General features: G+C 33.3%; 1 protein-coding gene and 1 pseudogene across 1 annotated transcript; one reads left to right on the top strand and one right to left on the bottom strand.

Annotated features, from left to right (window-relative positions):
- The first annotated feature begins 256 nt into the window (after positions 1–256).
- Positions 257–2,357, top strand: LOC122317189 (replication protein A 70 kDa DNA-binding subunit B-like). The gene is made up of 8 exons (XM_043134143.1): positions 257–523; positions 603–699; positions 799–923; positions 1,004–1,082; positions 1,191–1,323; positions 1,643–1,800; positions 1,903–2,023; positions 2,098–2,357. The coding sequence occupies exons 1-8, from the start codon at positions 358–360 to the stop codon at positions 2,248–2,250; spliced, it is 1,032 nt and encodes a 343-aa protein (XP_042990077.1). The 5' UTR covers positions 257–357; the 3' UTR covers positions 2,251–2,357.
- Positions 2,358–8,683: 6,326 nt separating this feature from the next.
- On the bottom strand, positions 8,684–12,251 carry LOC122316078 (annotated as a pseudogene).
- Positions 12,252–14,744: the final 2,493 nt, after the last annotated feature.

Below are 14,744 nucleotides of genomic sequence, written 5' to 3'. Positions count from 1 at the left end.
TTTTAATTACAGTGAACATGCGGACCGTATATACATCTGTTAGGGACATTACTCCAGCCACAAGATATTGGAAAATCAAAATGATCGTTACAGAAAAGTCACCAAAACGTATGGCGCAAAATTCAGCAACAAAATACCAAAATTTGGTACTTTTAGATTCTGAGGTATTAAAATATTACTCTTCATTACTTATCATTATTTTGTGTATGGTTCAAAATTAAACAATTAAATTTATTCATTATCTTCTTACAGGGAAATCGCGTGCAGGCAGTGATCTTTGGGAAAGACATCGATCTACGTAATGATACATTGTATATCTACCAATCATACTATATCGCAAATGCTTTGGTAAGAACAATGGATCCAAGGCATCAAAGAGGACCATATCAGTTTCAATGGACAATAAACTCCAAGACCATTGTTGAAGAGATCGAAGAAGACGAGCCAGCACTTAGACCGCCAGAATATAACCTTGTTCCTTTGAATGAACTTGGCGTACACATAGACACAGATGCTGAAATAGGTAACTACTATATAAATGTCGATATTTTTATTTAGTTCCCTCTAACTGCAAAGTAACAATTTCTTTTTTCCTAAACTAGATATTTTGGCACTTGCAATTCATATGAACCCGCCAAATGAAGTGAATACGAACCATGGAAAATCGTTGATCCAAGAGATATACTTGATTGATCCAGGGTATGAACGTATATTGTCTCACATTGGTAAAATTTTTAGATTAATATATTATAATTGTTTTATTATGATGAATTTAACACCATTTATCATTTTTAATAGTCTAAAACTCCTGCGTTTAACAATGTGGAATCGCTTTGTTCATGACAAATGCCGCAAAATTTCTGACCTTATTCTGGCAAAGCCAATTATTTTAGAAACACGGATCAAAGTTTCTTCTTATACTGGTACTTCCTGTTAATATTAACATTGTTGTTAATTGTACATCTTATACTTGTATATTTATTCATTCATGTTTATAATATAGGCCTATCGCTGTCATCAAGACCGACGAGTGTCTTTATTGTTGAACCCCTTCTTTCATCTTCTGTTGCATTACGTACATGGTAAATAACTTATTTAAATACACTATAAATTTAATGTGATTTTTTTCATTGTAAATCTTTCTTTGTTTCTATTGATGTTTAACTTTATTTACTAATTCAAATTTTCAGGGCAGCACAAAATGATAAATTGCTGGAAGAAATCATTGGAAATAGTTTTGGATCAGCTTCAAGTAGTTCTACCGATCCAATCATAAAAGTATCTGAAATCACAGAAAAACTGATATCTGCTCCAGCAATGGCGGTATATTTTTCTCTTTTTTTTTTTAAAGCCAAATTTCTTATTTTAAAGAATACAATTCATTTTTTCACTCTTTGGAATTGTTTAATTTTATTCTAAGTTTTTGGGACATGGAGATTGGAGGTTGGTTGGAATGAAATGGAGATGGAGGATGGCAATTTGTGAATTGTGTGCTGTGGATTCAGAACTGTGCATATGCTTCAATTTGAAATGTTGATTGTTTGTTGGATTTAATTTATGTAATAAGGGTGAATTTCGAATCCTTCTATACGGTATTGTTTAGATGTTGATTAGTGCACATAGTTATTTTGTCTTAATGCAGAGGTCCACATATTTGGTTAGAGGCAAATTTAGAATGGTTGATTTTCACCAGTCATTCCACTACGTATCATGCGAGAATTGTAACAAGGCAACTGGCTATGACCTCGGTGAAAACTTCATATGTTATAGTTGCAAGAATGCAGCAATTGCACGGGCAAGGTAAACATTTTCCTCATATTTTGAAATTAAAAATTTTTACATGGTAGTTAGAACATTTTATTTGCTGATATCAACGAATGATAATTTATTTATTGCTGTCAGGTGTCGAGTTTATTTAGATGTGTATGATGATACCACATCGACACCCGTTGTTATTTTTGGATCTTTGACAGAGGAAATTTTGGGATGCACAGCTGTTGATCTTATAGACTGTACAGACGAGGTAAAATCTATACATTTAAATACGTTTAAAAATTTTGATACATTATCTTTTTATATGTTTTTTCATTGTTACAGGAACATCTGCCTTATATTGAAAACATTGCAAACAACATTGAAAATAATGAGTGGATCATAGTCTTGGGCGCGCAGATGAATGAATCTGGGAGGTTACGCCAAAACAAACTTACTGTATTATCTGTTAATAACGTCCCAGGAACAGCAGAATGAGTTTCCAGACTTCTTTTCTGAAATTTTTGACTATTGTAATATATAAGTACAGGGTACTCATGTATAGTTGTAGTTATGTTTATTAGAGTGTTGTATTATAGCAATGAATATTTTGCAAACAATATATATAATGTTTATTATGAAGAGGAAGAAAATTGTTAAAATATAGATAAAATTCTGTCTATTTATAGCTAAATTGAAAAATTTTTAAATTGTTACACTTAAGAAAAATATCGACTGGGCACACGTGCATCGCACGTGCTGCTTTACTAGTATATATACATATATAAACAAAACCCAGTGCCTCAAGTGGTGGGAGAAAAGTTACAGCTGGCTTTTGCTTTTTATAGCAAGAGTACTTAACTGCTGCAAATTCGAATGCCATGTGTTTTTGTTAACTTGTTGGATTAAATATCTAAATTTAAATTATTATTTTATTTTATATAATTATTATAATTTTTATAAATTTATACATAAAATATAATAAATAATTTTTAAAAAATTTAATTATAAATATAATTTTACATTAATCTACGCATTAATTTCATGTAATTAGTAAAAAAATATATTTTATTAAAAAATAATATTAATTTAAATTTTAAGTATAAAAGAATCAGTATTAGTATTCATATTAATACGCGATTTTATCTATATATAGCAAAATTCAATAATTTAACTTTTTTAAATTTTAAAATAAAAATAATATTAAAAAATTATATTATAATAATATTTTATTTAATTTTTAACAAAACATATTATCTCATCTTATTTAAAATGTGTAATTAAACAAGACTAATTCGTTATACATGTTTCAAACAATGTAATTAATGCACAGCAATGCATGCAAGGAAAATTACATATTATAATCTTTCTTTAAATGTAACAGTCACATTTTTTCGTACCAGTGGCTTGGAGTTAATATTATTTAAAGTAACATTACGTACAATCATAAAATGTATAAATATCATGCAATCGTTTTAAAAAAGAGTAACTTTATTATTAAAATTTTTTTTTTCTATGAGTCCTATATTTTTATTATTTTCAAAATGTTTGCAGAACACTTATACAATTAAGACTGCAACCATTATTTTTCTTTTAATAATCATATTATTTTGGTCATTAATTAATTAAGGTCACAAATTAATGAATCTAGCTACAACTCTATACTCTCAAATAGACACCGACCGATCACAACTCCAAATTTGACCCATGCAATAGATATTCATGATCAGTCGGGATATGTATGCAGTAGTGCCGTACCTAATATTTCGTAGATAATTTTATCAAAAATTTACGTACGCACTATTTTCATTTGTGATAACAGTCTTATTAAAAATTGATTTATATTTAGTCATTTTTACGTATTTTTTAAATATTTTATTAATATAATTAGTTACATCATTTTTTTAATATAAAATAACTATTTTAACCATTAGAGTATTGCATATACCTTGATCACTAAATTTTGTTAATTCCAATATATTAGAATGCTGGCCATGTTCTTAATTTGACAGGGTTGGTTATGCATATGCATGTGTGTGTATTGTCTTCATTTTTCACCTTTTTAAGTCGAAATTAACTAATGGTTGTCAACATATATTATATATATATATATATATATATATATATAATTGTTATAAAATTTTATTAAACTCTTTGAGTTTTAACTTGTTTCATTTTTATATTCGAGAGGGGAGTTCTAAAGGTTATGAGAGCTTGTGAGGACCCCAATTTGCATGCATGCAGCATGATCACCAGTTATTTAGTTCCCGCAATATTGCTCATGAGTTAGCGCCGTTTCCATTGTATTCGTCAATTTCGGGACATTCATCATGCATTTAAAATGCAGTATTTGGTCTCCTAGACTGGAACACTGAATGCAAAGACATCAATCTATGTTGTCCAATCCACTTTGTTGTAAAGATGTTTATATATTGAAACATATATTTAGTCAAAAAGTTCATATTTTTTCCACCACCTTATGAAAGTGATGGCGCAAAAGCGCTACTTTTTGTGATCACCACTTTATTGATATATTATCACTTTTTTATTTTTGAATTTATTTTAATAAAGATATCTTTTCCATCATGCTATTATATATAAATAAAAGAAATGAATTCTTTTAATATTTAAAATAATATTGAGAGAAAAATGAAAGAATTTTTTCTTTTCAAAAATTAAAAAACTTTTTAATACCTAAACGTAATGCCGGGGCCGGGAATTAAGAAGCTAGGTCGATCGATAAGGTTTTTCTCGTGAGCAAAGGAAAGCATAACGTAAAGTTGAGGGGGGAAGCATCATGTTTAAACAATGTGCCCGAACTGCCGATTAGGATTTTTAATTTAGCTCTTTGCTCTCTGATCTCTCTCTTTGTGTTGACTCTCAAATTAAACGTAGCTCAGTGGCAGCACTCATACAGACTTTTCGGCAGGTCCCATTGGAATTGACATAGCACATAAAATGTCGGTTTCCGAAGGGCCAAAGGAATGAAGAATGATGAGAACATGATCATGAACGATCACCATAAGACCCAACTTGAAGCTAGCAGACGAGAGAATACTGATCGATCAGCAGAATATTATTTAAATTTGCTCATTGCAGTACTACTGGAGAATATTATTGATCATAATGAAGAATCATGTTGCAATTAATATAACGAAAGATCTTAAAAAGGAGATCAAAGATGTCTTTGCATTACAGACCTATTACTGATCATATATCATGATTATTTATAAAACTATGATCGATAGATCACCAATCATGCATGCAGTAACAATTAATTAATATTTGCATGCTGATTTCATGTTTTTAGGCAGAGGAATCATTACAACATTTTTGGATAAGTTAATTGGTATAGGCCAGGTTCTCATGATCAGATGCCCATGCATGAAGAAAGAAAATTCCGGCCCCGAATCATGACATCATTTTATGACATCCAGATTGTAGCTAGCTAGATCAGTTCTTGATCTATTGGCATGTATTTTTCCTTAATTTCTTTCTTTCTAGCTAGATTCTTAATTCCATACATGTACCAATAAGCGACGCCAACGCCACCACTAGCTAATTAAGCTTGATCAATGACTTTTGGCAAAAAGGCAGTGTTTTATTTATCTACGTGCACCTTATACGTACTATTAGTACATCCATCCATGCAGCTCTATATTTTATTTATACGAAGCATTACTTTGATTAACCGATCGATCATCGATCTGCTGGTTGGATCAAGCCTGCAGGTTTATTCTTGTGGCAGTCTATTTGATGACATGATCCGACAAGAATGTATTACGGTTTTTCTTTTAGGATTTTCAATGAGATTTAGGTCAAGAAGTGCAAGCTTGGATCGATAGGGATTTCGCCGTACAATCTTATAAATATATACTTAATAAACAGTATGACCATTTGGAGTAGTATATTTTGTCTCAAAATATATTTTTTCATTCTTCGAAAGAATAAAATTCTTTGCAGATCTATGAATGTAGACATATTACAGAACTGCGTAAAATTCTATGTCATATGATTGTTTTCTTGTTTTACTTCAATTTTCTTGCATCACTTTTCACAAGATGGGGATCAAATCAAATGTAATGGGACGGAGAGCGAGATGTTTGGCCGGCAATCTGGCGTAGATGACAAAGTCGATCGACTTATATCGATAGACATATTTGGCCGTAAGAATCTTAACAATGCGTACGTCAATTCTGTACCTTAATTTGCACTACTCTATGCCGGAACTGTATTTATCTAAACGGCCTATCTTATCTTAGCCTTGAACACCATCATGACTAAATCACTTATATATATATAATGTTTTTCCTACTTGCAAGTAATATTTATGAGGATTAATAATTGAAGAAAGAGATAAGAGTACTACTCTTGTGCATTGTTGTGTAGCAAAAGAAAAGACCTGTTTAATAACTCCATAATATATTAAAAAAATAATTAGTTAGTAGTGTTGGAAATTATTTCCATTAATTGGTGATCCTTATCTAACTACACTTATCGCATGATCTCTTCTAAATGTATGCAATGAAGGGTACATGCTTCTAATATCCTAATAAACAGCCAATTATTTTGCCATTAACAGCATTATAGATATAGATCACCATATATCACGTATCGTCTACACGTACGGACGCCTGCGTACGTGTATCGATCATTTTGCCGCTAAAAATATATATAGAGCATATATAAATCATAATAAATGTATCGTGTCTGCATGTCCAATCATAATCATCATGAAGGAATTGTAGAAGATGATCACAATGGACTCCAGACATAATAATATGCAGATTGACCGATCCCACTTTAATCAACAGGAAAATATTCTTCCAGTGCATACTGGTTTGCAAGCTGAGACCTCGTAGAGGTTCTTACGTGATTGCAATATGCATGGTGGGATCCAAGTCATGTACATGTTGTAGCCACGAAAATTTTGTAAAGCAAGCTTTGGGTTTGTGGTATTTGATCGATGCTGAGTGAGGCCACATGTATATATGATCGGCCGGGCTAGCAAGTTTGAAATTGGGTGGTACAAATTAATGAGCCATATATTTCAAAATCATGTCCGTTTCACAGAAATGGCACTAATCGATCTAATTTGTTTTGTAGTGATGGAAGTATTGGTGGTCGTGTCAAGTCACAAAAGACTGGGGTATAGAGAGAGAGATAAAAGTTTACTAGTGGACATGTGTCAGCAACCCACAATCTTAGCATCCCATGTAGCAAAGGTGCATGTGAATTAGATGTTTGCTCGACAATAAGGCCGTCAATATCAAATTTACATCTGCCCAATTGGCCTCCAACATGTGGTAAGATCATCTTCCATTAATGTCTCCATTTCATATTTTGTTGTCCAAAGCCTGTATTCATGGCCACACTACATATAATTCTCGAAAAATTTAATTCCCTACGATAATAGAAAATTTTAAATAAGTTCTCAGAGAATTGCAAGTCTGAATTTGATTGTGATTGGAAGGGATTAAAGATAATGGGAATGGCACCACATTGTTTGGCTTTTTCATTTTTCTTTTTCCTGGAAAGGTTCACGTACGTAGTGTCGTTTCCTGTGCGACTGGTAGGGTGTACTACAAGTACTGTTTTGAAAATTAAATTTATAAGTTATTTTCGAAGGACAAAGATAACTTTCTGCTCTTGCAAATTTTAACTTAATTCATTCCAAACCTGGTTACAATTACAACTGAAATGACTCGCGTTTTAATAAGCCAAACAAACAAACAAAAAAACGTTTTTTTGACAGTACTGAATTACCCGTTTAACATTTAAAAAAATAAAAAGTAATGAATAAATTATGAAATGAATTTTGGGAGTGGGTTTTTGTTAAAAAGGGATATCACTACAGCTACCGGAATTTTCTCGAGCATTCCTTTTCTTTCATGTATTTTCCATTTTTTATTCCCCTTCACTATTTTTTTTTTTAATTACATAATTAAAATACACTTATTTAATCATTAAGTAAAAAAGAATATTTATTGGGACCCGTCATTGGAACCCTTTATCGGGACATATATACAGCATTTCCAATAAATAAATAAACAAACAAAGAGTCGGATCTCTCTCTCTCTCTCTCTCTCTCTCTCTAACATATTATAATATTGTAGTACTATCATAAATAGCATTCCTATTTGTTTCCTAAATTGAGATGGGCGTACGTTTTGTTTGGTATGTCAAGAAATATAGCAAAATGGAGATATCAATACTGTTAGAATAGAGACATCAATGTTCCATGGTGATCAACCTATTAATGTGACTTTGTGCCTCTGGTTCTTGTCACAGTCATTAAAGATTCTCTTTCAACTTCTAAACTACAACTACACATCATATTTGTTCCATTGCCCACGCGCAGCCTCAGCATCCTATCCCTTCTTAATCTGTTATCATCTTCTTTCCCTTTGTTAGTAAAGCTAAAAGAATCATTTCCTTCCGTCAGTAAAATTTGAATAAAAGTAATAAATAATAATAATAATAATTCACAATCTGTTAGAGAAATGCTTGATCTATGTATAATAAATCTTACAAACTGACTCTGTCTTATCGTGATGCTTCAAATTTAGTTTATACTTAACCTAAATTTGATATATTTTCTTCCAATTTTTACCCTTAATCGATCTTTCTGTCGAATGAAAAGATCGATTGTTTCGCTACAAAACAAAATTTGCCTTTAGAGTTTATCTTCTGCCAGTGCCTCCTAGCCATCAGTCGAGTCTAAAACCCACAAAGCAAACAACCTGGCCCAACCCCATAATATATTTCTAGCTCAGCCTAAACCCTACCCAACTTGCCCACCATTCTTATTCCTTTCCCCCCCCCCCCCCCCCCCACAAACCAAAATCCCCCGAATGACCTCAACATTTGAACTGTAAGTTTCCACAATAAATACCTCTTAACCATCCAAGAATGGTGAGGGACTTGGGCATAATGCATAAAACAATGGATGTAGTTTCTTTGTTGTCTATATTCTTTGGAGCATAATTAAAAGAAAGTAACAGAAGAATTACCAGTAACATCATGAAAGAACTCAGAGAAGATTGGAACAAACGTTTATTTCTCATTGTAGGATAATCCGGTTGATGTGATATCCTGTGAAGTTTGCCACTCTTCACAGGAGTTAGCTGGCTCCATTTCTCCTTCAGATGCCACCCTTGAAAGGATTGAACCATGCATGTTCCTCGACTTCCACAGATTGCGTACATTGTTCAATTCGATGCCTTATGTCTAGAGCATTATATTCCAAAATTCTCATCGTGTGATCCACTTGACTTGCAGATCTGCTTCTCAAACCCTTTGCAATCCTATAGCATGATTGTCACTCGAGTTTTTCCCTGTTCTTCACTCATGACCCATCAGGTTTCCTCGCTGGGAAACCCTTACAGGATGGATAGAAGAGCCAGAGCCTCACTCAAGAAGAAACTGACAGCAAAAGTTAGGCCTCAAGTCCTATATTTTTTTCATCATTTCTCCAGGAAACCATAGCAAACAATTCACCGGAACCATGCATGGAGAACAGGAGGAGGGTTAATTCAAATTCAACGAAAGAAGGGGAAATCAGGGGAAAAAATGAAAAATAAAAGTAGAGATGAATTGGATAGAAAAAAAGAAAAAAAAAAAAAAGAAAGTTAGAGAATCAATGATGCAGAAATGACAGAATTTGTGAAGAACAAATAAAACTGAAAAGAAAAATTGAGCAAAACAATCATAGAAATCCAAGAATATTGAGGAATGATGAAAGATTGGTGAAGACTAAAACATGATCAAAGAAATCATGCAAGATTTACCCAAGTTCGAGATAATCCAAAGCAAGCTAAAGATAATTAGAGCAACACCCAAGAAAGTGTTATAGGCGCACATCAGCAAGCAGACCTTGCTATTGAGCACTGAAGAAAATTTCTTCCTCCTAGATTCTATAATTTGTTTTACAAAGAAAGATCAACTCATTTACAGAGAACATGTGCAAGCTGCTGTACCATACAGAGGAATTTATGTAAACAATACATAAGGAATAACATGCATACAATGCCAGTTAAAAAAGACCCTGGTCGGAGACTTTTGTGTAGGCGGAATGTGCACCTTAGAGTGGAAGGCTTGACCAATGGTGATTGAGCATGCTTCTCTTCAAATGGATGATTTACTCCAAGGTACTATACCTTTACAAGTGGTCATTTGGTTAGTAGAAGAGTAAGAAACAAATGATAATAGTGCAATCCAGTATAGAAGTTGAGTACAAAAACAACTTGCACTTCTAGTGAGCTAACGCGGTTATCAAAATTTTTTAAGCAGATTGGTCTTCTGGTTCCAACTCCTACTCCATTATTTTGCAATAATCAAGCCGCTGCCATATTGCCTCCAACCCTATATTTCATAAAAGGATAAAAAGCATTGATAAGCTGGTCATGTGACAGTCTTGCAATGTTGACAAGTTGCCTACGGTTTTATCTTCAAGAATATGTGTAAAAAGTAAAGAGAAAAATTTAAGATCAGAAACATATTCACTAGTAGCATGACAAAACATGGCCTAATATATTGTTAGTTGGGAAGACGACTAAGTAGAGCAAGTTTTGAACTCATCAGTCCTCTGTAAGAACCTTGCCTCTTCAACCCCTTGTTTGGAAGATTCATCAATCTTTGGAATGTAACCTTCCCTCCACAGCTCCTTGTAAAGTAGACCAAGTACTTCATAAATCTTGGCTGAATCATGGAGCAAGATATCACCAGCATGAAATTCATAAAGTTGGGTCTCAATCTCAATCCAGCTACAGCCAGGAGTCTTATTTACACCCCTATGTCTCATCAACAATCTCATCCTTGCTGAATCATCCCACCTTTTCAAGTTTGCAAAAATTTTTGATGAGATTACATAATTTCCAGAATTTGAAGGCTCCAGCTCCAGCAGCCGCTGCATAACCCGCTCACTAACATCTATGTTTCTGCACTTCTGGCAGGCACCAAGCAAAGCCCCCAATACAACTTCATCAGGTTTTTCAGGCATCTTCTCAATGAAGTCCCAAGCTTCATAGAGATGGCCTGCACGTGCCAAAAGGTCAACCATGCAAGAGTAATGCTCAACTTTTGGGACCAAACCAAAAGAAGAGCTCATCATATCAAACAATCTACGGCCCTCATCTACCAATCCAACGTGGACGCATGCAGAAAGCACTCCAATAAATGTGATGTCATTTGGTGGACAACCCCTCCCTCCTTTGACATGCGCTCAAATAATGATAGGGCTTCCTGTGCTTGGCCATGAAAAGCAAGTGCAGAAATCATGGCATTCCAAGATATGTCATTTTTCAGGGGAATGCCTTCAAAAACTCTTCGTGCATTGTCTAAACTCCCGCACTTTGCATACATATCAACTAATGCAGTAGCAACATATATGTCATGCTGCAAGGCTCTTTCCGATGCATACGTATCAACCCATTTCCCTACGTCAAGGGCCCCAATTGAGGCACAAGAAGACAGCACTCCAACCAATGTGATTTTATCTGGATTAACACCTGCCTCTCTCATGCGATTAAATAGCCTGATTGCTTCATCTGACATTCCATTTTGTGAATATCTGTCATTTATAAACTTATAAGCTAACGTTGAACCTCGATAACACATCTGACTTCCAAAGGTGAGAAAATTACATGAAAAGTAATGCAAAGCGTACATTTCATGTTCATATGTTTATCTATGCATGCATGTATGTGTGTGTAGATGACATTGAATTTGCTTTGCTCATCCAAAGCATCATACTTGACACAACTACCCTAGATTATGGTAAGTTTCTGTGAGTAAAGGGGTAGAAGCAAGCCCGGTAAAGAATCAATGAGGAATAGTGAAATGTGGATTTAATTGAGATGTACAAAACTCTTGGCTTAAAAAAGTTATTTATTAATATTATTAATGAGGTTGTGCTCTGAAAACGTCATACAATTGAAGATAACATTATTTACAATTTAATAACAATATTTCAGGACTCGGAAAGGGATTAAAGATCATATTAGGCGGACTTTTCTTTTTTTTTTTTTAATCGGTCATGTTAGGTGGAAATTTAATGGACAGTCCTGGTGAAGAAAGCTTAATTTTCAGAGACTATGATACGATGAATCTCCTCGTAATTTTCAATCAAGGGCAAAACTTCTCTGTCCAAATGACAAATAAGCCAACAATGAGCCAGTTATATCGCATATCCCAAATGATCTGAGAAAAAACTGACGAAACTGTCTACTTTGAGATTATCAAGTATATGGGAAAAAATATCGAATCTCAATAAATTTCCAGTTTAAGATAAGTCCAATTATCCAGTATAAAGAAAGAAAAACTTGCCCCGTAATCATGGCATTCCAGGCGATGACATCTTTCTTCACCATACCATCGAAGACCCTCCTTGCTGCCAACAAATCCCCGCACTTCCCATACATATCAATTAATGCAGAACCCACATAAGAGTTCAGCTCTATCTTATTCTCCTCAACAAACCGCTCCACCCACCTCCCCATACTTGTAATGTACAGTAATACATGACAGAATATATTATGTAACAGATAAAAATTGATGACAGAATAAATTCTGTATAATAGACAATTACATGCTAACTTGGCATGACATGACATATATGATAATACACATACATACACTGTAGTTCCTTTACTTAGCACACATACACAGTAGACTGCTAGTAAGTTAAAAGCTAACTTACCTCGATCTCCGCGTTTCTTATAAAACCTCAAGTGCGGTCACGAGGAACTGTAATTAGTGATTCTAAAAGTTAGCACTAAATCACTAATAATTTGAAATATGAAAAAATACTAACTTAAAGAGTAAAATTTCCATTTTACTTTCTACATGTAGGAAAATGACCGTTTTACCCATAACTTAAGGATTTTGCATACTAACTCCAAAAGTTACCAAAATTTACATGCCTCATGTAAATTTTATCCTCAACTCAAATATCAATTTAGAAAAATTTAAAATTAATCACAACTATTAAAACTCCATAGGGCCGAAATTCCCATATGCTATTTCTATTGATTTTTGTTTCCAACTTGTTTTGATCAACCTTTTGATCTATGACTTATAAATATGTGATCTTCAAACCAAACCATCACATAGTTTAAAAATATGTCTTAAAACCTATATAAGCTTCTAATTCAAGATCACATGGTTAAAAATTAACCAAAATATAAATTTAGCCAAGAACATCCACACTTTGGCTTATCTGAATATCTCTTTACATAAAATTTCATATCTTTGAAACTAACATCAAATATCTTCAAAATAATAATATAACATGTATATAAGATGCTTAGAATCCTCCAATAAAATTATCAAAGTCATTAGAATAGGTTTAGACCACCAAAGAGTTAAACTTTCTCAAAACAGAAACTGTTTTTCCTCTTCCAGTTTCTAAGTTTCTAAATCTACGAAAATCTTTCATCAAAACCTTTAATCATGCAAAACTCCTCAACCAATAGTCATATATACATGTTAACAATACTCCATAAAAATTTCGGACCAATATCTATCCATTAGCTTGGTCAAAAACTCCAAACTATAACATATTCTCCAGTTTATCTCCTAGAATGACCTCTCTATAGTTTACACAATATTTGACTAACCAAATGATTTTCAAATGGGGCAAATAAGATATCCATGTAAACTAGACTCAAAAAGGAACAACTTATATGAAGGAGACTTTATGATAAAACACTTACAACAGCTTCGAAATGGGCATACAAAAGAACTCCTAAAAGCTGTCCGAGAGAAAGTGTTTGATATTCTTTTAAAGGAACGTGTAAATGAAGATAAGTTCGTGGGTGATCGCTGGAGATGCTTATGGACGAGATAAGGGAGATGATAAGGCTGGAGTTGAGAGTTGAGTGTGGTTTTCTCCTACCCAAAATATCTATAAAAGATTATCTCAAAATATTCTATCCAATAATATCTATAAAAATCAGCTCAATATATTTTCCAAATGTGGAGTAGACTTGGAAGAGTAAGGTGGCTAAAATCTTTCCATGTGTATTTTAAATCTCTATTCTTAAGATATTTTCCAAATGTGTATTTTGCTTAGGTGTCATGATCTCATACCTTGATTTCCTTCACAATTCCATCTAATGGTTTCTCTTTGTGCCAAGTATCTAATACTATTCATTATGTGTGGTTAAGATCTTGTCAAGTGTCCAAATAAAATATCGCTAACCTAATTTGGACATTTCACATTGTGATTTTGAAAACACTGCGCTTAGTACATTTACCAAGGTTACTATTCACTCCAAAAATAAACGTAATAAACTTAGTACTGAAAAATCCTAAATATTCAATTAAGCCTAGTGGTGTAGACTATAATGTATTCTGACACTTTTAACTATCTCAAATAATTAAAATCGCATTTCTGGCACCATAGTGAGTAATAATACTAACTATGTTGACAGGCTAAAATTTATGTGATTAGTCGATTCGTGTAAACTTACAGAGTTTTCACGAGATTCCTAAAGTCAATAGAAATTCCTTAATTGAATTTCTAGCGGGCTGTTACATTCGATACGGAGCACGAGTTAGAAAATCGTATTCATGACGCAGAAAGATTAGATCCTTCTATCATTGCTCGATTAATGGATATACTTGAGGTTAATCCATATTGTCGCTTCTTTAGAACCCTCAGTAACATTTCAAGTCTTGAAAATCATACAATTCGTATAAGATCAGATATTGATTTAGACCAACGTATTTACAATGCTCCGTCGGTATCGCAAGTAGCAGCTATATGGACAGAAACTGACAACTGTACAGAACAAAAAGGTCGAGACATTATTGTTTTTAACAAAGCAGGAGGCAGTCATATTGTTCAGTATTATTTTGGATGTTATGATCCATTACAATACCCATTATTGTTTCCTTTCGGTGACTCGGGTTGGCACCAGGGAATCAAAAAAGTAGAAAGAGGAACGATATCGTTAAATGCCCAGGCATTAGAATCACACTTTATTGAA

Source organism: Carya illinoinensis, chromosome 7 (assembly GCF_018687715.1).
Source record: "Carya illinoinensis cultivar Pawnee chromosome 7, C.illinoinensisPawnee_v1, whole genome shotgun sequence".
In the NCBI taxonomy this organism is placed as follows: Eukaryota; Viridiplantae; Streptophyta; class Magnoliopsida; order Fagales; family Juglandaceae; genus Carya; species Carya illinoinensis.
The sequence above is the reverse complement of the archived record's forward strand: the minus strand, read 5'-3'. Positions and strand labels throughout refer to the sequence as shown.

Excerpts from the sequence above, each read along its gene's own strand:
- LOC122317189 (XM_043134143.1), top strand. The coding sequence starts at position 358 with ATGGATCCAAGGCATCAAAGAGGACCATATCAGTTTCAATGGACAATA. Across the intron at positions 1,324-1,642 it reads TATCTGCTCCAGCAATGGCG|AGGTCCACATATTTGGTTAG; the intron begins GTATATTTTTCT and ends GTCTTAATGCAG. Across the intron at positions 1,801-1,902 it reads GCAGCAATTGCACGGGCAAG|GTGTCGAGTTTATTTAGATG; the intron begins GTAAACATTTTC and ends TATTGCTGTCAG.